General features: G+C 36.8%; 1 protein-coding gene across 8 annotated transcripts in view; it reads left to right on the top strand.

Moving 5' to 3' along the window:
- UNC80 (unc-80 homolog, NALCN channel complex subunit) overlaps window positions 1-16,252 on the top strand; it is a 259,417-nt gene extending 243,165 nt beyond the window's left edge. For all 8 annotated transcript variants that reach the window (XM_043991060.1, XM_043991061.1, XM_043991059.1 and 5 more), the window contains 4 exons: window positions 1,021-1,102; window positions 1,197-1,308; window positions 2,373-2,578; window positions 11,724-16,252. In XM_043991060.1, the coding sequence (XP_043846995.1) occupies window positions 1,021-1,102; window positions 1,197-1,308; window positions 2,373-2,578; window positions 11,724-11,999 (676 nt within the window). In that variant the 3' untranslated portion in view covers window positions 12,000-16,252. The remainder of the gene's footprint in view (window positions 1-1,020; window positions 1,103-1,196; window positions 1,309-2,372; window positions 2,579-11,723) is intronic.
- The last annotated feature ends 10,448 nt before the right edge of the window (window positions 16,253-26,700 follow it).

The following is a 26,700-nucleotide window of genomic DNA, read 5'->3' as shown; positions in this document are numbered from 1 at the left end:
GCGGCTTAGGGAAAAACTGGCTTTCATGTGTTAATCAGTCCTCTACAGACAAAGAAAGATCGCTACTGAGTAATTTTTTAATATAAAAGATTCAATTTGATTCAACAAACATTTATTAAGCAAATACTGTGTGCAGAGCAGTGTGTTAGGTACAGTGATACTAAGTTTAGAGAAGACTCCATCCTTGCCCTCCCTCATGAATCACTGACCCAATCACACAAACATCCCATTGCCCCAGTAATTCTCTTTTATGTTAAAGAGTAATGCTATGAAAACACTCGGAATGAACTAGTCAAAAGATAAGCTAATTGAAGGGAAGAGATATTACGAACTACATGTTAAAATTCAGTGCATTTAGTGGGTTTTAAAGCTCTCTAATACTAAGTCAATTCGATCACTTTGACAGTCTATTTTATCAAAAAGTTTTAAAGGGTTTGAGTGTACCTACTTGTGACTATGTTTAATCATTAGTCTCAAAGAGACTTCAGGCTGCAAACATGGATTGAATGTGGACCCTGTTCATGTGTCATGCCCCTTCTTCACCTAAATGGAATCTGTGTCTGTTGTGTTCGACATTTGTTCATTTTATTTTTATTTAAATTGAAATAAAAACAAAACAATTAGGTATTCATATCAGAGAGAGTTGTTTCCATTTTCTATCCCTCCCAAAATTTGAGATTACAAAATGCCATCTCATACTCTTTCTGTGAATAGTATGCTCCATAATCAGTGAGGGGGGAGTGCCACAGGTGGTTATTTTGCTATGGGGTACAACATCATCAATGGTGAAAACCAAGAATCTCAATTTTGGCAGTTTGGAAGTACAGGGCTTTATGCCACATGCCATAACTTTTCAAATATTTGGAAATCCCTCCCCGAGGATGACTATCCCACCTAGCCTTCAAAGATAGTGCTGTCTTTGAAGTGACTGTGTCATATTAGTGGTCTGTGATCACATTAGCTAGGGTGAGTTCTCTCTACTCCTCCTCTGTTTCTGTTAATACTGCTGATACTTAACAGGGTGGCAAGTATACAGAGTGAACCTGGCCAACAGAATCTCCTTATTCAGCAACCACTAGGAAGGAAGAGAGGCCTGAGACAGGTAAATACCCAAGGATATATATAGTTGTATTCATGATACAATCAGTATATTTTCTCAAATCTCCCTTGACTTTACACTATCTCCTCTCTTTTAGCTAAGAAGACCTCTTCTGTCTCGTCAAAAGACTCAGACTGAACCTCGAAGTCGTCATGGAGCTCGGCTCTCAACTACTCGCCGAAGCATACAACCTAAAACAAAGCCAACAGGTAAGACGTTCATTCACACGACAGTGCTGGTACATAATAACATGCAGTAAGGGGAATGGGTCCCTCGATTACATAAGATGGTACAGAGTTTAGGGTTCTCTTTTGCTTAATATAAGAAGATGGGAGGAAGAGTCTCCATGAATATCAGCACCACTATTTTCCAGGAGTTGAGGGACTCCATACACATACCCTCTTCTCCCTACCTTCTGACAGTAATATACTATTTGGTTAAGAGAGTTTATTTTTAAAAGGGTGATATCTTTTCAATCATGTAAGCAAGCAAATATTTACTAAGCACCTACTATGTGCCAGACATTGTACTAAGCACTGGAGATACAAAGAAAACAGTGACAGTTCCTGTCCTCAAGGAGCTGACATTCTAAGGAGGGAGACAACATGTACCAATGTAAGTAATCGCAAAAATATACAAAACAAATCCAGGGTAGTTTTGAGAGGGAAGACACGTGCACCTTGGGGGATCAGGAAAGCATCCAGTAAAAGATGCCTCTTGAGCTGAGTAATTAAGGAAACCAGGGATTCTAAAAGGCAACACTGAGGAGGGAGAGAGGCATGGAGCTTAGCCAGTGCAAAGACACAGAGACAGAAAGTACAGTTGTTAAAAATGATTAAGTGCTTAGGACCATGCTAGGGAAAGAATACAAAAATTAACGTAAGGCAGACCCTTTTCTAAGTAAGGTAGGTAGATCGTACATAACAAATACAAAAAGGTATAAATGCTTGAGGTATTAGGTGCCATGATATGTGTCCTTTTGCTGTACTAAAGACCAAATGATTAGCTCATTAATTAAGGCCAAGTTTGTACAGTTATAAAAGATAATAATTTATTAGCCTACTGCCTTATATCTTAATGACCCTACTTTATGAAAATAATGACAAGAACAGTTTTTATTATATCAAAGAGGCATGGAATTAAAACATTCACTTTTACTAACAGATAGCAGCAATGCCAGTAAAGGCAGGAGAACTTAGTTCACAAAATGAGACCCAAAGATATCAATTGTATTTTTCTATTCATCCCCCATTTTCTGCCTACATGGAAACAGATCAGAAGCGATCAGTGACCTTCACAGAAACTCAGCCTGAGATGGAACCTCCCCCAGCAGACACCCTTTCTGCCACCAACCAGCCACAGTGCTGCAGCAAGAGCAGTCCTGGTCAATCTGGTCAACCAGAAGTGGCAGAGAAACCAGTCCTCACATCTTCCCCTGCCATCATAGTTGCTGATCTCCATGGCCAGAGTCCCTGCCAGGTAATGGCTCTTGTGGTGACTTGAGACTGACTTTCCTCCAGTGTAGTTCTTTAGGTTATTATTTGAATATTCATTGGTTTCCTGAATTTTACTTTATAATCAAGTCTGAGCCAAGTAACTCCCATGGGAAAACAGTAGTAATAAAGCTAAAAGCACTGGTTAATCCACATGAGATACTTAGCTTTATGGAGAGAAAACATTTGGGTACAAGTTTTAAAAGAAAACATTTTGTATACAACTCAAAGATGGTCTTTTGAGACAGCAAGGTGGCATGGTGGATAGTGGGGCACGGGGGAGGGAGAGGAGTAGTCAGGAAGAATGAAGTTTGGATGGGGTCTTAGATGTTTACCACCTCAACTTCAGTGTACACATTTGTAAAATGGGGTTAATAATAATAGTACTTTGTTGTTGTTTTTGTTCAGTTGTGTCCTTCTCTTCATGACCTCATTTGGGGTTTTCTTGGCAAATATATTGGAGTGGTTTGCCATTTCCTTCTCTAGCTCATTTTATAGATGAGAAAACTGAGGCAAATAGAGTTAAGTGACTTCCTCAGTGTCACACAGCTAATAAGTATCTGAGGCTGGATTTTTTGTTTTTTTGTGGGGCAATGAGGATTAAGTGACTTGCCTAGGGTCACACAACTAGTTAGTGTCAAGTGTATGAGAGTGGATTTGAACTCAGGTCCTCCTGAATCCAGGGCCAGTACTCTATCCACTGTGCCACCTAGCTACCCCCAGAGGCTGGATTTTACCTCAGGTCTTCCTGTCTCCATCCATGGCACTCTATCCATTGTGCCACCTAGCTGCCCTAAGAATAATAATAGTGATTACTTCATAGGTTATTGTGAACATCAAATAAGACAACATATGTAACGCACTCTGCAAAATTTAGAGTGCTATAAATGTTAGATATTCTTTTTGAAGTAATGAGTAGAAGTATTTGATATTAGATGTTTCAAAGAAAATTATTTCTGCAGAGTAGGAGAGTTTGGATGAAGAGCAATAGAGCTACACAGGGACAGAATTGAGCAAAACTATTACTGGTCAGAAGGGGAGGAAGAGAACAGATGACACCAGGGAATGATCTCAGTGTGACCATAAAATGGTTTTTGTACTGCAGTGGAAAGCCCAGAAGCCCTCAGGGCTCAGATTTTTAGATCTTTACACAAAGAGCTGGCATGGCACCAATAGGAAGCTACCCTTTTATCCAGAGGAGTATAGTTGAGATGAGTAAAATTAGAGTATTTTCTAAAATGCCTAATAAGGAATGAAGAATGAGGTCTAGCGATATAGGGAACTTAACTCTAGCTCTGCCATTCAGTAAGATGCAGGGGACAGGAAGGAGTCCTCAGTATAGATGCATCCTGGGGCTCTGAGGCCATACCAATGAAACTAGTTTTTACCAGTCCACAGTTACCTTTGTTGAAATTCAAGCATCAACATCAATGTATATACATACTCAAAAATACTTGCCAGAAGAGATTTTGTCAAGAAAACATTTATTCATTTTTATGTGGCCTTTAAATAAAAGCTCCTTTTATACTTTCTACTTTATAACTAAAATAAGTAATTCCAATTTATTCAATTCAACAAACATTTATTAAGTGCCTAGTGTCTTCAAAGTACCATACTAGGTATTAAAAATGGATATAAGGGAGGCGGAGCCAAGATGGCAGAGAGAAGCCAGGAAGTTGCCTGAGCTCTCCTGAGTTTCCCTCAAAAACAACATTAAATCAAGTCTCTGAAAGGATTCTGAAACTACATAACCAACTAAAGACAGAGAGACACAATCTTCCAACTTGGAGATAATTTAGAAGACTTCAAGAAAGGTTGGTCTCACTTGGGCAAAAGAGGAGCGCAGCACAGCTCAGTGCAGCTGAGCTCAGAGGGGGTCTGGGCAAGTCAGCAGGAGGCTCTTGGCCACAGCACAGCAACTGAAACCCCTTGCTCCTGGCTCAGCAGGCTGGCAGCTCAGTAGGCCAGTTGTGAAACCCACCAGCACTGGTTGAGAGGACAAACTGCCAGCTAGAGAACTACCCACAGGACAGGCACAACTAGGCCGAGCCATCCCCAGCACAGGGAGCAATCCCAGGGTGGTGAAGAATCCATAAGCCACAGAGGCCTCAGAGCAGAAAGCCAGTGACCTGATCCCTATCCCCGAGTGCAAGAATGCTTACAACAGTGGCCCCTGTGCCCCAGGAGCAGACCTGAACTTTAAAAGTTAAAAAAAAAAAAAAGCCACAATATGAGTAAGAAACAGAAAAGGGCCCTTACCATTGAGAGCTTCTGTGTCAACAGGGAAGACCAAAACACAAATTCAAATGAGGATAATACTCTCAAAATGCCTACCTGTGAAGTTTCAAGGTGGAAGATGAATTGGTCTCAAGACCAAAAAGCTTTCTTGGAAAAGCTTAAAAAGGATATTAAAAATCAAATGAGAGGGAGCAGCTAGGTAGTGCAGTGGATAGAGCACGGGCCCTCGATTCAGGAGGACCTGAGTTCAAGTCCAACCTCAGACACTTAACACTTACAAGCTATGTGACCCTGGGTAAGTCACTTAACCCCAATTGCCTCACCAAAAAAAAAAAAAAATCAAATGAGAGAGGCAGAAGAAAAAAATGCGAAAAGAAATGGGAAAAATGAAAATTACACAAGAAAATTATGAAAAAAAAAAGAATCAACAGCTTGGAAAAGGAAGCAGAAAAATTGACTAAAGAAAACAATTCCTTAAAAAATACAATTGGCCAAATGGGTTAATCAACTGGTGAAATGGAAAAGGAGGTGCAAAAGCTTACTGAAGAAAATAATGCCTTAAAAATTAGAATTAGGCAGATGGAAGCTAATGACTCTATGAGACACCAGGCATCAGTCAAACAGAATCAAAAGAATGAAAAAATAGAAGAAGATGTGAAATATCTCATCAGAAAGAAAACTGACCTGGAAAATAGATCCAGGAGAGGTAATTTGAGAATTATTGGACTACCTGAAAGCCATGATCATAAAAAGAGCCTAGACACCATATTCCAGGAAATTATCAAGGAGAATTGTCCTGATATTGTAGAATCAGAGGATAAAACAGTCATTGAAAGAATCCGCCAATCACCTCCTGAAAGAGACCCCAAAAGGCAAGCAGCCAGAAAGAAACAATTTAAATATCATGAAGCCACAGTCAGGACTGCACAGGACCTGGCAGCTTCAACATTAAAGATCAGAAGGCTTAGAATATGATATTCCGGAAGGCAAAAGAGTTTGGATTACAACCAGGAATCAACAACCCAGCAAAACTGAGCGTTCTCTTTCAGGGGAAAAGATGGACATTCAACGAAATAGGGGACTTCCAAACTTTTCCTGAAGAAAAGACCAGAACTGAACTGAAAATTTGATCTTCAAATACAAGACTCAAGAGAAGTATAAAAAGGTAAATGGGAAAAAATTTATTCAACAAGGTTAAACTGTTTACATCCTTATGAGGGAAAATAATACTTTTAACTCTTGATATCTGCATCTCTATTTTACTTTTAACTCTTGATATCTGCATCTCTATTAGGGTATAGTTACTAAATAAACTTTGATGTGATGAGATAAAGAAACTTAAGGGGCAGAATCAAAGGAGAATAGGGGGAGGAGAGAGAAGGGGAGGTGGAATGGGGTTAATTACATCATATGAAGAGGCACAAAAAACCTATTACAACAGAGGAAAAGAATGCGGGGGGGGCATTGTTTCAACCTTACTCTCATAAGATTTGGTTTAAAGAGGGAATAACATATACCCATTTGGATAAAGAAACAGTTTACTCTTTAAGGAAGTAAAAGGGTAAAGGGAAAAGGGTGGTACTAATAGAAGTAGGGGAAGAAAGGGAAAAGAAAATGGAGGGCAGCTAATAAAAGGGAGGGCAGATTGAGGGTGACAGAGGCAATGGTCAGAGGCAAAACACTGGTTAGGTGGAATAGGGTGAAAGTACAAAGAGGGAAAGAGGATGGAGGGAAATACAGTTAGTAATCATAATTGTGAATGTGAATGGGATGAACTCTCCCACAAAATGGAAGTGAATAGCTGAGTGGATTAAAAAACAGAATCCTACAATATGTTTTTTACAAGAAACATTTGAAGCAGAGAGATACACACAGAGTAAAGGTAAAAGATTGGAACAGAATATATTATGCTTCAGCAGAAGGAAAAAAAGCAAGAGTAGCAATCCTTATCTCAGACAAAGCAAAAGCAAAAATAGATCTAATTAAAAGAGATAAGGAAGGAAACTACATGTTGCTAAAAGGTACCACAGATAATGAAGTAATATCAATACTAAACATACATGCACCAAGTGTCATAGCATCCAAATTCTTAGAAGTTAAATGAGTTACAAGAGAAAATAAATAACAAAACTATACTAGTGGGGGATATTAACCTCCCCTTCTCAGAACTAGATAAATCTAATCACAAAATAAGTAAGAAAGAAGTTATAGAGGTAAATAGAATTTTAGACAAGTTAGATATGATAGACATTTGGAGAAAACTGAATGGGGATAGAAAGAAATATACCTTTTTCTCAGTGGTACATGGTAAATACACAAAAATTGACCATGTATTAGGGCACAAAAACCTCACAGTCAAATGTACAAAGGCAGAAACAGTAAATGCATCCTCCTTAGATCATGATGCAATAAAAATTACATGTAATAAAGAGCCATGTTAAGATAGACTGAAAATTAATTGATTAATTAATAATGAGTGGTGCGGTGGATAGAGTACCGGCCCTGGATTCAGAAGGACCTGAGTTCAAATCCAGCCTCAGACACTTAACAATTACTAGCTGTATGACCCTGGGCAAGTCACTTAACCCCAATTGTCTCATCAAAAAAAATCGATTTTAAAGAATGAGTGAGTCAAGCAGCAAAGCATAGAAACAATCAATAACTTCATCCAAGAGAATGACAATAATGAGACAAAATACCAAAACTTATGTTATGCAACCAAAGCAGTTTAGGGGAAATTTTATATCTCTAAATGCTTACTTGGATAAAACAGAGAAAGAAGAGATCAAATAATTGGGCTTGCAACTAAAAAAGCTAGAAAAAAAAAACAATTTTTTTAAAAAGATAAAATTTTTTAAAAAGAAAAAGAACAAATTAATAACCCCCAATTAAATACTAAATTAGAAATTCTGAAAATCAAAGGAAAGATTAATACAATTGAAAGTAAGAATACTATAGAAATAATCAATAAAACTAAGAGGTGGTTCTATGAAAGAATCAAAAGAATAGATAAACCTTTGTATAATTTGAATTTTGGGGGGATGAGGCAATTGGGATTAAGTGACTTGCCAAGGGTCACACAGCTAGTAAGTATAATTTGATTTTAGAAAAAAGAAAGAAGAAAACCAAATTACAAGTATCAAAAATGAAAGTGGTGGGGCAGCTAGGTGGCGCAGTGGATAGAGCACCGGCCCTGGAGTCAGGAGTACCTGAGTTCAAATCTGGCCTCAGACACTTAATACTTACTAGCTGTGTGACCCTGGGCAAGTCACTTAACCCCAATTGCCTCACTAAAAAAAATAAAATAAAAATGAAAGTGGTGAATTCACCACCAATGAAGTGGAAATTAAAGTAATAATTAGGAGCTATTTTACTCAACTGTATGCCAATAAATTTGACAATCTAAATTAAATGGATGAATATTTACAAAAATATGAACTGCCCAGATTAATAGAAGCAGAAATAAAATCCTTAAATAAGCCCATTTTAGAAAAAAGAGATTGAACAAGCCATCAATGAACTCCTTAAGAAAAAATATCCAGGGCCAGATGGGTTTACAGGTGAATTCTACCAAACATTTAAAGAACAATTAATTCTAATACTATAAAAATTATTCAGAAAAATTGGTGAAGAAGGAGTTCTACCAAATTCCTTTAATGACAAAATATGGTGTTGATACCTAACCAGGCAGAGCCAAAACAGAGAAAGAATTATAGACCAATTTCCCTAACGAATATCAATGCTAAAATCTTAAATAAAATATTAGCAAGGAGATTACAGCAATTCATCACCGGGATAATACACTATGACCAGGTGGGATTTATAGCAGGAAAACTATCAACATAATCAATCACATCAATAACAAAACTAACCAAAATCATATGATTATCTCAATGGAAGCTTTTGACAAAATACAGCATTCATTCCTATTAAAAACACTAGAGAACATAGGAGTAAGTGAAGCTTTCCTTAAAATAATAAGCAATATCTACCTAAAACCATCAGCAAAAATTATATGTAATGGGAATAAGTTAGAGGCATTCCCAATAAGATCAGGGGTAAAACAGGGATGTCCATTATCACCTCTATTATTTAATGTTGTACTAGAAATGTTAGCTTTAACAATAAGAGAAGAAAAAGGAATTAAAGGAATTAGAATAGGCAAGAAGGAAACAAAACTATCACTCTTTGCAGATGATATGATGGTATACTTAAGGAATCCTAGAGAATCAACTCAAAAATTACTTGAAACAATTAACAACTTTAGCCAAGTTGCAGGATATAAAATAAATCCCCATAAATCATCAGCATTTCTATACATGACCAACAAAGCTCACCAGTAAGAGATAGAAAGAGAAATTCTATTTAACGTAATTGTAGACAATATAAAAGACTTGGGGAGTCTACCTGCCAAGACAAACCCAGGAATTCTATGAACACAATTACAAAACACTTTGCACACAAATAAAATCAGATCTAAATAAATGGAAAAATATCAATTGCTTATGAATAGGCCAAGCTAATATAAAAATGACAATTCTACCTAAATTCATTTACTTATTCAGTGCCATACCAATCAGACTACCTAAAAATTATTTTATAGAGCTAGAAAAAATAATAACAAAATTCATCTGGAAGAACAAAATGTCAAGAATATCAAGGGAACTAATGAAAAAAATACACAGGAAGGTGGGCTAGCTATACCAAATTTGAAGCTATACTATAAAGCAGCAGTCATCAAAACTATGTGGTACTGACCAAGAAATAGAGTAGTGGATCAATGGAATAGGTTAGGCACAGGAGACACAGTGTTATATAACTATAGTAATCTACTGTTTGATAAACCCAAAGACTCAGCTTCTGGGTTAGGAACTCAATATTTGACAAAAACATCTGGGAAAACTGGAAGATACTATGGAAGAAACTAGGCATAGACCAACATCTTACACTATATACTAAAATAAGGTCAAAATAGGTACATGATTTAGACATAAAGGGTGATACCATAGATAAATTAGGAGAGGAAGGAATAATTTACATCTCAAATCTATGGAGAGAAGAACAATTTATGACCAAACATGAGAATATCATGAAATTCAAAATGGATGATTTTGATTACATTAAATTAAAAAGCTTTTGTATAAACAGAAGTAATGCAGCCAAAATTAAAAGGAAAGCAGAAAGCTGGGAAACAATTTTTACAACCAGTGCTTCTGATAAAGGCTTCCTTTTTAAAATATATAGGGAACTAAATCAAATGTATAAGAATGCAAGTCAATCCCCAACTGAGAAATGGTCAAAGGATATGAACAGGCAGTTTTCAGATTAAGAAATCAAAGCTATCTATATCTGCCATATGAAAAAATGCTCTAAATAACAACTGATTAGAGAAATGCAAATTAAAAGAACTCTAAGATACCAGCTCACACCTATCAGATTGTCTAATATGACAAAAAAGGAAAATAATAAATGTTGGAGAAGCTGTGGAAAGGTTGGATCACTAATGCATTGTTGGTGGAGTTGTGAACTTATCCAACTATTCTGGAGAACAGTATGGAACTATGCTCAAAGGACTATGGGTCTGTGTATACCCTTTGATCCAGTAATACTACTACTGGGTCTGTATCCCAAAGAGATCATAAAAAAGGGAAAAGGACCCATGTGTACAAAAATATTTATGGCAGCTCTCTTTGCGGTGGCAAAGAATTGGAAATTGAGGGAGTGCCCATCAATTGGGGAATGGCTGGACAAGTTGTGGTAGATGAATGTAATGGGATACTATTGTGCTGTAAGAAATGATGAGCAGGCAGATTTCAGAAAAATCTGGAAAGACTTAAGTGGACTGATGCTGAATGAAGTGAGCAGAACCAGGAGAATATTGTACACGGTAACAGCAACATTGTGTGATGATCAATTGTGACACTTAGATCTTCTCAACAGTGCAATGATCCAGGACAATTCCAAAAAACTCGTGATGGAAAATGTTCTTCACATCCAGAAAAAAGAACTATGGATTCTGAATACAGATCCAACCATGCTGTTTCTACTTTTGTTTTTGTTTTTTGAGGTTTTTCCCTTTTGTTCTGATTCTTCTTTTACAACATGACTAATGCAGAAATGTTTAATGTGATTGTATGTATATATATATATATATATATATATATATATATATATATATATATATATATATATGTAACCTATATCAGATTGCTTTCTGTCTTGGGGAAGGAGAAAAAATTTGAAATTAAAAATCTTATGAAAACAAATGTTGAAAATTATCTTTGCATGTAACTGTAAAATAATAAAATATTTTTCTGATTAAAAAAAGGAAAAAAAGAAAATGGATATAAGGACTAAAATGAAACAGTTCCTGTCCTCAAGGGGTTTGCATCTACTGCACAATACAATGTGTACAGAGCTAAATAAAAATACAACATGTTAAACAATAAAGTGATTTTAAGACAGAGGGAAAAAGCAAAGGTTTGTTTTAATGAAAGTATTTAATAAAAGGGTTTGATAATGCGAGCTGTCATTATTATATTCTCTTCTATGATATTCTAAGGAAGCTAGAGAGGTACCTATGGTAGAATAATTAATTCTGAAACTCTTCTGTGGCACATGGGATCATAATCTTGAGGTTGAAAAGTCATCCAATCCACCCCTCTCATTTTTAGATGAGAATTGAGACACAAAAAGGCTAAGTGATTTGCCCAGTTATAGATGTAGTAAGTGGCAGAGCTAGTTTGTTAACTCATGTCCTCTGACTCCAAACCTCATCAATCTTTCTTCTATACCAAGCTCCCTCTAATCTTAGAATGCAGGATTTTAGCACTAGAAGGATCAATGTTTTCTCTGCTTTGTGAAGGCCTCAAACTTGGTTATCTTGGTTCTAGATTAAGGCCCATCCAACTGAAGAGAAAGAAAAGGAAAAGGACGATGATGCTGAAGTAGCACAAGGAGCTACAGCAACCAGCCCCTCATCCACCCAGCTTTCAGACACTGAAGACTTTGCAGGTCTTGAGACCACAAGCTTGTTACAGCCTGATGACACTATTCTTCATATAAGTGAGGAAAATGGGATGGAGAATCCTCTGCTAACAAGCCAGTTCAGTTTTACTCATATTGAACTGGGGGAGACAGATATTGACCTAGATGAATCTCATGTTTAATCTTATATTTAGTAGGATTTGAGGGTTTAGAAGGAGAATGAATTACCTTGTTGAAATACATTGTCTCTAGGTATGACTGTGGTGGCAAATTGTCATTAGCCAATTAAAGAAAGCACTTTATATTCATAGAAGGTACAAATCTAAGTAATTTGTTGCCAATCAGCAGAATATTTCAAAAAACAACATAAAATTGATGATTATATTCCTTTTGTGAAGACCACAAATACCAGAGAAGAATGGGAAAATGAGCCATTTCAATGTTACAAATGTACTATAAACATCAGCTTATCTAAGAAAATGAACAAACATATTAATATATTACAAGAAAGAAACAAACCCTTTTATGTTGGTCACATTAGCATCTCACCTGAATTTTTATTTTTGTAGTTTCAAAATAAATATATGACTCATTCATGAGTGGCAAATTATATTTAAAATGAAATAAAATATTGGATAAAGCACCGGCCTTGGATTCAGGAGTACCTGAGTTCAAATCCAGCCTCAGACACTTGACTTACTAGCTGTGTGACCCTGGGCAAGTCACTTAACCCCCATTGCCCAGCAAAAAAAAAAAAATTTAAAAAAATGAAATAAAATACTAAAAGGAAATTTTTTGGAGCTTTCAAAATGTTTACTTTGTGCTTTCATTGCACTCTGTAAAATCAGAATGCTAATGTTATAAAAACCTTCCATCCATTTCAAAATATAACTAACCAGTTATACAGTATTACCAGTAGGGAGAGGTACAGTTCTTTACAAAGCTAAAAGTTGTTCAAAAAGACAAAGATTATAATGATATGAAAGCCATATGTGAAAATGGCAGTTAGAAAAGGATGAGACTACTCATTACAGCAATTGTTATATCAGTGCATGACAGAGGAGACAACTGGAAATAAGTGTTGATTGTCAGGTGTAGTAGCTGTTGCCTATCCTCAAAGACCTACTCTCCTATAGCTACTTTCATTGTACTGAGGTTATTAGAACCATCTTCATAGCCATTCCTTTATAACAGTGTTCCCAGCTGCCCCCCAAGACATATACATTCATGATGCAAGATAAATCCCTATAAATGAGGAAATTTCTCCATCTATAGGGCCCAACCATAAGTTGTCCTTGTTCTTGAATAAGCCCTGTCACATGGCTTTCACATGGATTGTTAGTGTTCAAAGAAATATGAGAGGGATTATGATGATCAGATGCCTAGCAAGTCAATCTCACTAAAATAAGATCATAGGATTATGAATTTCACAATTCAAAATTAAATTTAACTGTTTACCTTAGAAAATGACATTCTATACAACAAATCACAAACTCATGTTTCTGTGATTCTTTGACTTAACATACTAAATTAGCATAGTATATTAATGCAAACTCTAATCCTGGAGTTGAAGTTAAACATAGACCTTAATTATATTACAATGAATTTTAAATTATTCTGTATGTCTATAGTTTATCTATATTGATCATAAACTATATCTGCATATACAGAGGAAGCCTATTAAACCTTAACCTAATACAGAAAAGGTATTCTTCTACTAGAGGTACTTATTGAATAGGCCTAAATTATACTTTGAATGATGTAAAAATGTAATTTGAAGTCATTCATAGCCCTGTCCAAGAATACGGTGCAATGAATAGGTCTCTATCACTAATAATGATAAAAGACAAATAGCCACCTAAACCTAGAATAAGTAGTTTCAAAAACTAGAGAGGCCAAATGTACTCTTGTTCATTTTACAGTATTTTCATATAGCTTGCACTTATTGCCAACTAACCCTCAAATGCAGGTATATATCTATTATAATGATGTTGTGAATCTCTCTAAGTAAGCTAGTATATTTCTGCTATTTAGAAAATATGCTGCTGCTCAGTTAGTGTTAGGGGCCTTATGTCTATGTAATTTCCAAATGTCCGGGTTGTGTGGGTGTCATAATGTATGTGCATGTTCCAGTCCAGTTCACTGATTCAGATTAGACATAATCAAACATAAATGTACAAGAGAGCAAAAAAAAAAACGTGGAGGGTAGGTGAGATGTTAAAGAATGATGTTACTTTCAACAGGTGTCTTTAAGTACAGTTTCATATGCTTATCAAGACACAGAGCTATTTTTAAAGGTGACATCATGCCTGTCTACTTATTATCCAATCCCTCCTCTACTCTTCTGCTGCCGAAGTCTTTTGGAAGCTTCTTCAGTATTTTAAGTACAAGTACATTACGTTAAAAAAAAATAGCCCCTATTCTGAGAACGACGGCCTTATTTAGAGGAAGTGTTGTCCTATTGGGACTATGTCTCTGCTGCTGTGTGTATCCATGTTTTTTTCAGATGCCCTTAATTATGTTGAATGTCTTTGTGTGTGGGTAAAGTATTTATGTATATGTATATAAGACTGTCACAGTTGTACTTTCAGGAATATTATTGTCTTGGAATTTAAAGGAATGAGGAGAGGAAAGAAAGATGGAGACAATTCTAAAGAAGTTTTACCATTTGCTTAATGTTCAAAACATTTGAAAGCAGGTGCTTTTACTGAATGGAAGTCTAAATGTTGTTTATCTTGAAAGAGTAAATAGTATAGGGATCATTTGTTAAAACATTCATGTATATAAACATTTATTGATTTATGCTGGGGAAAATATAACAAGAGCCCTTCACCATGAATAAATCTTCCAATTCAACAAACTGCTTTTTAAAAGAACACAAAAATGTCCAAGTTTAATTTAACTTTTTAGAGAACTTGAGCACGTTTATTACATACTGGTAGATGATGGTTCAGATCAACTAGATTTAATTTAGCCAGTTCAAATAAGTTCAAATGCTTGGGATAGATTGTTGAACATTTTTTATAAGAATCTCCTACTTGCAAATTGTGAAACATTTGTCTCTAGTGTATCATGTATCCCAGTGGTGTCAATCTCTAATAAAAGCAGGGGCCACTATAGCATACGTAAGGATCCCAATAGGCTTATTGATTTATTTTTTAAATGTTACATTATATATGTTTTAATGTATTTTTATTTATTTTGTTAAATATTTCCCAATTACATTTTATTATGGTTCATGCCACACTTGGGAGTGTTGTGGGTCACATGTGGCCCATGGGCTGCATGTTTGATACCTATGATGTACCTCATAATCTGTTGACTTGATATATTATCCTCTATTTTATAAATGAGGAAAACTGAGTCACAGAAAAGGTTGTAATAATGCATGTAGAGTTATGCTGATAATATATACTTTACCAAAAGTCATCAAAATATAATGGGGAAAAGATCCTGTGGGGCATTAATGTCAGGCTAAACCAAGGAGAATATTGGTAGAAAGAGCAATGAATTTAGAGGCAGATCCCAATTCAGACCCTATAGTGAAGTCATCACTGGGCTTCGGGTTTTTTTTACTGTGAAATAGAGAGAGAAGTGAGAGTTCAATGATCTCTAAGGTCCCTTCCAGCTCCTACAACCCACAGTTCCTAATTTTAAGCCGTTAGCAGTTATTACAGCCATAACCACACGGCCTTTGCTTTGAAAGAGGAGCTTGCCTCCCAGTCAATAAAGGGCATTCTTCTGCTCTGCCATCGGGCTCAGAAGGCAGCAAAGATAAAAAAGCAAGGTGCTAGAAGGAAGGGTCATAAAAGGATACAATTTCAGCTCAAGCACAGATGAAATGCTTATCTCAAGTTATCTGAGTAACTAGAGGCCCCTGAATCTGCTGCCTGGCTCAGTGAATCATGCTGCAGTCTACATGACCTATCCTTTATAATTCCATACTTATTATGAACAATATTTCTTCTTATTTGCCTCAGCTTCTAGTATCAGCAAATAGACTCACATGGTGATATTTCAGAAAGCTTTGATTTTTTCACTCAGGGGAATAAGAGCAAGTTGAAGGTAGAGTGTACTTGAGTAGGTTTGAGAACAATGTATATGTATTGAAGAATAGAAAACCTGCCAGATTACTGCACAGTTTGTCCCAGAGTATTTTTTTATAGTCATTACAACTATACGATGAACATTTTCCCATTAGCCATCTCAAAGGTTTATGTTAGAGGTAATAACAAAAGATTGAAATAATCTATTTTCCCCAAGATGAATACCTGTGAAGACTGTATATTGAATGACCAAAGAGCATGGATATGAAGAAATATCATGACAAATACCATATGAAAAAAATATTTGAAAAATGTTTATGAAAGATATTAGAGTTCATTGTTTGAATATGCACATATAATAAAGTAATTATAAAAGCACTTGAAATTACTGTCTTGGTGTGCCTCGGTTCTTTATTTCTGGATAAAGGTAGCAATTGTGACTTACTCTGAAACAGGATTTAACCTTTTCTATGTCATGTTTGCCTCAGAATAATGTTTTTTAAATGTATGAATTATAAAGGAAACCAATTATACTGAAATACACTTATCAAAATATTTTTCAAAAATAAGTTCACAGATCCCAAGTTAAGACCCCCTGCTAGAAAATCTCCTTTCTCAATGCATTTTGTTTTATGGACATATATGACTTTGTAAGTATATTACCTTGGCACCTACATTACATTATAGTGGAATTGAATTCTACAAATATTTACTAAATACATATTTTGAAGAATATACTAGAAAATAAGGACACAAACAAACATTCATTAAGTTCCAACTATGTGCCAGGCACTGTGCTAAATTCTTTTCATTTGGTCCTCACAACAACCCTAGAAGGAAAGTGCTATTATTATCCCCATTTTACAATTAAGGAAACTGAGGAAAACAGAAGTTAAGTGACTCACCCAGGGTCACACCACTGAGAAGTGGCTGAAGCCAAATTTCAATTCAGGTCTTCCTGAACCAGGGCCAGCATTCTGCACTGAAAATACAAAGATGAAAAATATATGGACTGAGAAAAACAAGCTGGGTTCCAAACCCAACTTTGCTACTAACAGCACATAACCTTTGGTGAAGTGGCAAGGACACTAAATTTGAAGTCAAGTCTTGACTTGTTTACTTTGTGACCTTGAGCAATGTACGTCATCTCTCTGGACCTCAGCTTCCTTATGTGTGAAATAAAAGAATTGGACCAGGTGACCTCTAAGGATCCTTCCAATTTTAAATCTGTGGTCCTAAATTACCTCATCTCTGGACTAGTTTCCTCATCTGCAAAACAAAGGCATTTGGCCTAGAAAGCCTCCTAAGATTTGTCTACTCTAAAATGTATTATGTCTATGCTTACAGCCATTCATGGCTGAGGTGACTCTGGCTTCTTGAAGAATGTAATAATGATGATAACGATAGTGCTAATAATTGCATTTATATAGCGCATGGTAACAACAGAGATAGTGCTTACTACACACCAGGCACTCTGCTAAGTGCTTTTTAATTATCTCATTTGATCCTCACAACAATCCTGGGAATAAATGCTATTGTCCCTGTTTTACATATGAGGAATCTGTGGCAGAGGTTGTGACTTGCCCAGGGTCACACAGCTAGTGATGGGCTAAGGTCAGAGGAATATGCTAATGATGTAAATTGTTGTATATTTTGTCATTATAACCTGCAATCGACTATACCTTCAAGATAGAGATGTCCATCACTAGAACACTGACAACTGGGTAATGGATGGTATTTTCAAAGAATCATAGAGAATCAACTAAAAAATACTTGAAATAATTAAAAACTTTAGCAAAATTGCAGGAAAGAAAATAATTCACATAAATCAACAACATTTCAATATATTATCAACAAAACCCAGCAGAAAGAGATAAAAAAAAGAAATTCCATTCAAAATAAACTGCTGACAATATAAAATAATTGGGAGTCTACCTGCCAAGATGAAGTCAGGAACTATATGAATAGAATTACAAAACACCTTTTATGTAAATAAAGAGAGACCCAAACAAATGGAGAAGTATTAATTACCCATTGGTAGGCTGGGCCAATATAATAAAAATGACAATTCTACCTAGATTAATTTACTTATTCAGTGTCATATCAATCAAACTACCAAAGAATTATTTTGTAGAGCCAGAAAAAATAATAACAAAATTGATCTGGAGGAACAGAAGGTCAAGAATGTCAAGGAAATTAATGGAAAAAAATGTGAAGAAAGGCAGCCTGCCAGTATCAGAATTCAAACTATATTACAATTTGGTACCAGTTAAGAAATAAAGTAGTGGATCAGTGAAATAGATCAAGTACACAATAAACAGTAGTAAATGATCATAGTAATCTACAGTTTGATAAACTCAAAGTTCTAAGCTTTTGGGGTAAGAACTCACCATCTGACAAAAATTGCTGGGAAAACGGGAAAGCAGTTTGAAAGAAAGTAGGCATAAGCCAACACCTTACACTGTATACCAAGACAAAGTCAAAAAGGGTATATAATTTTGACATAAAGGGTGATGTAATTAAGAAATCATGGAATGAATAAAGGAAGAGTTCATGACCAAAGAAGATATAGAGAGGATCACAGGAAGTAAAATGAATAATTTTGATTACATTAAATTTAAAATTTGTTTTGCACAAACAAAACAAATGCAGCCAAAATCAAAAGGAAAGTAGGAAACAAGGGGAATTTTTTTTTATATAGCAAGTTTCTTGATAAAGGCCTCCTTTTTCAAATATATAGGGAAATGAGCTAAATTTATAAAAATAAGAGCCATTCCCCAATTGATAAATGGTCAAAGGATGTGAACAGGCAGTTTCCAGAAGGTGAAATCAAAGTTATGAATAGTCACATAAAAATGCTCTAAATCACTATTGATTCAAGAAATGCAATATAAAACAACTTTGAGGTACCACCTCACACCTATCAAATTGATTGACTTAACAGAAAAAGAAAAGGGCAAATGCTGAAGGAAGTGGATTTGGAAAATTGGTACACTAATGCCCTGTTAGTAAAGTTATGATCTGGTGCAATCATTCTAGAGAACTATTTGGAACTCTGTTTTCTTAAAATAATGTTAAAACTGTGTTGTTGTTTTTTAATTAATTGGGGCGGCTAGGTGGCGCAGTTGATAAAGCACTGGCCTTGGAGTCAGGAGTACCTGAGTTCAAATTTGGCCTCTGACCCTTAACACTTACTAGCTCTGTGACCCTGGGCAAGTCACTTAACCCCAATTGCCTCACTAAAAAAAAAAAAAAATAATTGCTATTACTATATCTGTTTTGGTGTAAGCATATTATTATTTTTACTAACATCATATACCAGTAAAGAATTGACTGCGTGGCAGTTAGCATGAGCAGGAGAAAAAGCCCCAGAGGACCCATGCTGTCTCACACATCGTCTCAAAGAGACCCAAGAGAGTTCAAAAGACCTACATTGTCCTAAGAGGGGGAGTCAAGCCAAGAGCAAGTGCAGAGAGAGTGCCAAGTGCCAACCAAGAGAGAGAGATGCTGATGTGGCCAAGGGTTTTATCTTCTTTTGAGAGGTGAGTCATTACGATGTGGGGGGATTTAATGGATCAGATTGATCATGAAGCATCCCAAAGAATTACAAGACTCAGTGACTTAGTTTCCCAAGTTTTATTGAAAGACTGTGCTGACCACAGGGAGAATCATCCAAGGAGAGAGGTGTCTCAAATAGGGAGAGGAAAATGGTTATATTTATAGTGAGAAAAAAAATGATTATCTCCTCATTATCATAATCTCCACCTTAAGGAGGTACAGGGGAGGGCCTATCCTAATTTGGACTTCCTGGGGTCCTCAGACAACCTCCAAGGCAGGTACCTTTTTCCTTGGAGGTGTGTTTTTGGGGTTTAAACATCATAAGGTGAACCTAAGGACACATTTGGCCTTTTTTGTGCATGTTCATAAAGACATGCTTAAACTTGTCAGATCCAGAGGGTCTCTGTGTTTATGATATCTCTTTACTTAAGATCTGGTTTCTAGGTATCCTGTCATGTAGGAATATTAATGGATATTAATGGTTAATGGTCCCTAGTTATTATCTCTGTTGATGGTGAGGGTAGATAGGGACAAACCCTCTTGGTTACATTAATAACACAAACCTTAGTTTCTCTGTTAACCCTTTTAGGTACTATTTATAGCTACTATTGATAGGTTATCCCTTATACATTGAGATCCAAGCTATTTGGTTAGCATCATTCAATTCCATTGCTTGATATGACTTGAGGGTGGTCTATATTAAAATGAACTCTACAGATAACTTCCCAGAGAAGACCATAAAAGACCTTCACTCATTATCTAGGTGTGGTCTGATCTTATCTTCACTGAGCTAGAAAAAAGAATCAATCTTCATTTCTTTTGTTCCCTTGGGTTTGTCCCAGATCAAAGAGAATAGGACTTTCTGGAGTGTGGGGGAGAAAAGACTGAAACTGATCTTAGGGGTAATACGGAGCCACTGGACTTTATTGAGTAGGGAAGGAGTGCAATGGTCAGACATTCACTTTAGGAGGATCACATTAGCAGGGAGAGATTAATGTAGGCATTTGGTGATGAGGGCTTGTACCAGAGTGATGGCTGCAAAAAACACTCTGTCTCCCACTGTAACTCATTTCTTTTCCTATGCAAGTTCTTTCCCTGCCCCCCCAACATATTATCCATTATTAAGAAATCCATTATTAATAATTATTTTCTCAGAATTATGTCCAAGGTGTATACCCTTTGACCCAACAATACCACTACTAGGTCCATACCTCAAAGAGATAGAAGAAAAAGGAAAAAGAACTATATTAACAAAAATATTTAGAGCAGCTCTTTTTTGTGATGGCAAAGAATCAGAAATTGAGGGGATGCCATCAATTGGCAAAGGGCTGAACAAGCTGTGGTGTATGAATGTGGTGGAATACTATTGTGCTATAGGAAATTGTCATGGGGTGGGGGTGGGAGCCAACTGGTAGTGGGAGTCCTTGGGTATTCCTCTGTAAAGAATTAGCACAAAATACAATCAGAATTAAAATGGTCCTTTATTGGACACTAGAGAAAATGACCAAGAGGGAAGTCAAAGACAGCCTCGAGGGAAGGAGATGGCTGAGACATCTTCCTCCCAGAACAGAAGGAAAGCAAAAGCTTTTATAGAGGATAGATGGGGTGACCACCTGAAAATGGAAAGTTCCTTTTGGGGATGGGGTGGGGAAAGATTCCTGAGAGTAGGGAGGATTTTCTTTTTTTTTTTCTTTTTTTGGGGAATAATAGTACTGTTAATATGAATATATAGATCACCTGGATTTGATGGAGGTACCTTATTATCTAAAAGTATTTTTATGAAACCCTGGATTAATAGGATTAACAAGAGCAAAATGTCCTTCAACTGAACTCCAAACTGAACACGGACAGCTAGTAGACAAAAGACCCTACATAGTGACTTCTTTTCCTTCAGGATAGTAAGTCCCTTTCTTATGAAAACATTGGGGCATCCTCATCCTTGCCAAACCCTTTTTTGTTTTGTTTTGGTTTTCTGCAGGGCAATGAGGGTTAAGTGACTTGCCCAGGGTCACACAGCTAGTAAGGGTCAAGTGTCTAAAGTCAGATTTAAACTCAGGTCCTCCTGAATCCAGGACCAGTGCTTTATCCACTGTGCCACCTCGCTGCCCCTGTCAAACCCTTTTTTGTAATCCTGTAATCTTATCATGATGCTTCTATATTTCCTCTATACTTGTTAAAACTGAAATTACTAAATTGCTTTTTGTTTCTGTATCATGCTTTCGAAACTGACAATGCCCTGTAATCAGTGGACAAAAAAAAACCCATATATACCTCAGAAATGGCAAGTCTCTGAGCTTCCCTCTTAGGAAGGAAGTCTCCACATCATCATGTGTTATATATTTCTTCTTGGGACAAAATTTTCAATTGATATTATGTTTTTTTCTGTCTGTCTCTGATTTGGTTTGTCTTATAGGAGATATTAAATTCTCTGATCTGGTTCTTAGCCATGTTCTTTGATCTGGTTATATTTGTCGGAGGACAGGTATGGGAACAAATTGTAGGAAATATTATAAGACAGCATAATTTCTCTGATCTGTTTATTGATTCTGTTTGTAGGAGACAGGCAGATACAAAAGCTATATTTTAATGTTCAACAGTACTAACCTCTGGAGTTATCTCTGTCTCCTAGCTCAGGTAGTAGCCACACCTAACTGACTTTCCTGCTATAGAATTTTATCTCCTCTTACTTCTTAGGTGTGTCTGTCCTGATATCTAGTTGGCCAGTTTAAACTTTAATAGTCCCTTGATTCCTTGATAGTCTGTCCTGTTATCTGGTCACCTTTGGGTTTGCTTCTCCAAGGAGAAACTTCTTCTGACTTATCCTAATGACCTAATTTATCCTAATTTTATCCTAATATCCTAATTTAGCACTATGTCAAAATGATGAGCAGAATGGTTTTAGAAAAACCTAGGAAGACTTATATGAACTGATACAAATTGAAGTAAACATAACCAGAGATCATTGTACAGAGTAATAGCAACATTGTAAACTATGAAAGACTTAGCTACTGTAATCAAGAAAATGATCCAAGTTAATTCCTAAGGACCAGTGATGAAAAATGCTATCCACCTCCAGAGAGAACTAATGAATTCTGAATGCAGATTGAAGCATATTTTTCTTGCTTTTTTTTCCCCCAAATGGCTAATAAGGAAATGTTTTGCTTGACTTTACATGTATAATTGATTGATTGCCTTCTCAATGGGTGGGAACTGGAAGGAGGAAGAGTATTTGGAACTCAAAAAAAATTTTAAATATTAAAAATAATTTTGTTAAGTTTGTAAGCTCCTTGAAGAGCTTTTTTTTTTTTAAATTTGTATCCCCAGTACTTACATAGTGCCTGGTGCATAACAGGCACTTAATGTTTATTGATCGATTGATTACTTTGCTGCAATTAATTTGCTGTAGCATAGGAGGGGGGGTCAAACTGGAAAAACAGATTGAAGCCATATTGTAAAGGCCAAACAAAGGAGCCTGTACTTTGCCCAATGGGCAGTAAAAAACTATGGAAGCTTCTCCAGTGGATCAGTAACATAGTGAGTGGAACCTGAGTTTTCAGAATATTAATGGGGCAATTGTATACAAATTAGAGAGGAAAGACTGGCAGCAGGGAAATCAATTAGGAGGCCACTACAGAAGTCCAGGTAAGAGGTGATGATGATGTGGGATAGAATTTGGGGTCAGATTGATCATGAGTCGTCCCAAAAGAATTACAAAACTCAGTGACTCAGTTTCCCAGGTTTTATTGCAATACTGTGGGTGACCACAGGGAGAGAACCAGAATAGTGAAAAGGTATCTCTTGAATAGTGAAAGAAAAGACAGTTATATTTATAGTATAGATAAATTGATTATTAGTCTCATTATAATAATCTCTACCTTGGGGAGGTACAAGGGAGGGCCTGTCCTACTCATTATATTCTCCACCTAGGGGTGTTACAGGGGAGGGCTTATCCTAATTTAGAGTTCCTGGGGGTCCAAAGCCAATCCCCAAAGTGGGTACCTTTTTCAGTGGAGGTGTGTTTTGGGGGTTTACACGTCATAAGGCGAATCTGGGGACAAATTTGGCCTTTTCTGCGCATGTCTCTTTCTGATTCCCATGGCTAGTTTCAAAATATAATAATTTTTCATTAGAATTTCTATAGATTGTCTTTTTCCTTTATTGTTATTTTGACCTGACCCGTTCTGGTCCATTATGGAAGCTGATCACTGTGGGTACAAGAACCTAGTGTAAGTTATCCATTAACTGGAGTCTAACTCCCTTTTGGAGCTAATATCTGAATTAGAGCTTGGGTCTTAGGTGTTTCTGTTAACCCTTTTTTCACCTCTTACATCAATGAGGGCCTGTACTAAGTGGTGGCTATGTGAATGAGAGAAAGGGTTGGATTCAAGAAAGGCTGTAAAGGTGGAATCAAGACTGACTTAATGTGTGAGGTGGGTAAGAAAGGATTGGAAGATGACTGACTGGAAAGATGATGGAACCCATTCCAAAGAAATAAGAAAGTTAGGAGGGTGTGTTTAGATGGCAGGATGCAAATCCTAAGAAACCTAGATCTTAAACTTTAGCAGAAGTGAAAAACAATCCTTAAACTTTAGACACTGAAACCAAAGATTTCAGAATAAAAAAATAACTGTTTCCCACTTCAGGAATGTGATGTTACCAGGACATATGGACCAGGGGTCTTGCAACCCTGGGATATTCAGAGACATTTCTATCTATGATGTAAACACCGATAAGCATATCAAGGTTTCTGCAAGGAAGACAATATGCAAGTTCCATACATTGGAGATATGGTTTTTTTGTACATCAGCAAGATGTGTGATTGATGGCTCATCACTCAACCCCCAAAACATCCTCTCCTGTTATTTTCCAATCTCCGTTTTTGGCACAGAACCTTTTTTGTCTGAAATGTACAAAAGTCAATTCTCCTTCCATTCAGGGGGACAGTCTCTATCTGTCTTACTGTCTCTCAGCCGTGGATGAGCCAGCCCTCTATCCTTCCCCAGAAACAGCTCCCATGAATTTAGAAGCAGAAAAGAGTGCATTTTGTTTTGTTATATTGCATTTGAGAAGATATGAGACATTCAGGTAGAGATACACAGCAGGTAGTTGGTGATGTGGGAGTGGAACTTAGGAGATGAGATCAATAAGGGCAGGGGAAGGTGGACAGAGGGGGTGGGGGTGGGAGAGACAGAAAGTCAGAGACATAGGGGGATAGAGACATAGAGAGAGATGGGCCTGGGCAAGAATGTGAATGAATGATGATCCTTTAAAGGAGACTGAGAAGAATTAGTTAGGTAGAATTTGGAGAAACCTGTGAGATAAGAAGCTGACAAACACAATTTATTCTGAACTGTCTGACTCCATTTAGTTTCTTTCCCCAATGAATGACCTGGGGCTGACCAAAGTTTGTCAATTCCAACCTCAGATTACTTTGTAGATTTCCCAAAGAATCTGGTTACATAAAAGAATTTAATAGGTGAAACAAAAGGTAATCAACCCCAACTGCAGCCATTTTTGTTTGTTGTTGTTTATACCCTACATAAACTTGTTTTGGCCCATTCTTTGACAGTTTCATGAGTTATAACTCCTCTGCCCCATTAAATACCTTAATTTTGTTATGTTGATTGCTTTAAAAATTTTTTAGGTTGACAAACCTAAGGAGCAAACTATTCAGGAGAGGTTGTGGTTAACAATGTCAAATGCTTCAAAAAGTTCAAAAAGGATGAGAATTGAGAAATAGCTATTGAATTTAGTGACTAAGAAATAGTTGGTGATATTAGTCTGAGTGGTGAGGTTCAGTTAAATTGCAAGGGTTGAGAAGGGATGTAAAGAAATGGAGGTGATAGAAGAGGCCAAATTTTTCTAGGACTTTGGTTGTAAAATGAGAAGAAATATAGGATCACAAATTTACAGGTGAAAGGGACCTCTGTATTATACAGATAAAGAAACTAAGGTTCAGTGATTTGCGCAGGGTCACATAGCTAGTAAACATCTGAGTTAATTAATTTGAATTCATTTCTTTCCTGGAGATGCCAATAGTGTAAGGAGACATTTGGGTCAACAAGTTGTTTTGTTTTGTTTTGTTTGTTTTTATTTTTAATTTTTCTCAATTAAATGTAAAGATATTTTTTGAGTTCCAAATTTTTCTCCCACCATCCCTTTCCTCCCCCTCCCAAGACCAGCAAGCAATTTAATATAGGTTATACATTATCATGTTAAACACATTTCCACATTAATCAGAACAAAAGGAAAAAAAAACACAAGAATAAAGAACAGTAACTAAGAAGCAACAACAAAAGTGAAAACAGTATGCTTCAGTCTGCATTCAGACTCCACAGTTCTTTTTTCTGGATATGGAAAGCATTTTCCATCATAAAATCTTTGGCATTGTCTTGGATCATTGTATTGCTGAAAAGAGCCAAGTCTATCACAGTCGATCATCACACAGTGTTAGTGTACAAGGTTCTGCTGGTTCTGCTCACTTCACATAGCATCAGTTGATATGTCTCCAGGTTTTTCTGAAATCGGACTGTTCATCATTTCCTACAGCACAATAGTATTCCATCACATTTATACACCACACCTTGTTCAACCATTGCCCATTGATGGGCATCCCCTCCATTTCCAGTTCTTTGCCACTGCAATAGAGGGTCAAATAGAGCCCTGGAGTATGCCTGAGGGAGGGTCAAAGTGCGGTTCACAGCAGTGGGGGGGGGAAGAACAGAGAAGTCTGTGTGCTTGGGGGCACCCACATTAACACTTAAGTCTACAGGGGGAAAGGGAAGGGTTGGGGTAGAGGAAGATCTTGAGCAAGTCCAAAAACTTAAGTTCTTGAAAAAACACAGAAAAGGGCCAGTTAATAGCATCGGGAATAAGTACAGTGACAAAGCTTCGGTGATCTTTTTTTTTTTTTTTGCGGGGCAATAAGGGTTAAGTGACTTGCCCAGGGTCACACAGCTAGTAAGTGTCAAGTGTCTGAGGCTGGATTTGAACTCAGGTCCTCCTGACTCCAAGGCCGGTGCTTTATCCACTGTGTCAAAGAACTGCCGGTCCGTCGGTGACCTTTTAACGGCGGGGGCAGGTCTGGAACTGGGGGCCAGGATCTGGCGGGAGAGTCGGTATAGCCAGTATTTGTGAAGCGCCCGAGCCAAGCCAGGGGCGACAAAGGGGAAAACGCGGGTCCCGCGGGGTCACGAGCCCCTGGAGGCGCCCATGGGCCCCCGCTCAGAACCGTGTTTAAATGCATAAGATAAAACCTGCAGGATGAGAATGAATCTAA

This window comes from Dromiciops gliroides, chromosome 3 (genome assembly GCF_019393635.1).
Source record: "Dromiciops gliroides isolate mDroGli1 chromosome 3, mDroGli1.pri, whole genome shotgun sequence".
Taxonomy (NCBI): domain Eukaryota; kingdom Metazoa; phylum Chordata; class Mammalia; order Microbiotheria; family Microbiotheriidae; genus Dromiciops; species Dromiciops gliroides.
The sequence above is the reverse complement of the archived record's forward strand: the minus strand, read 5'-3'. Positions and strand labels throughout refer to the sequence as shown.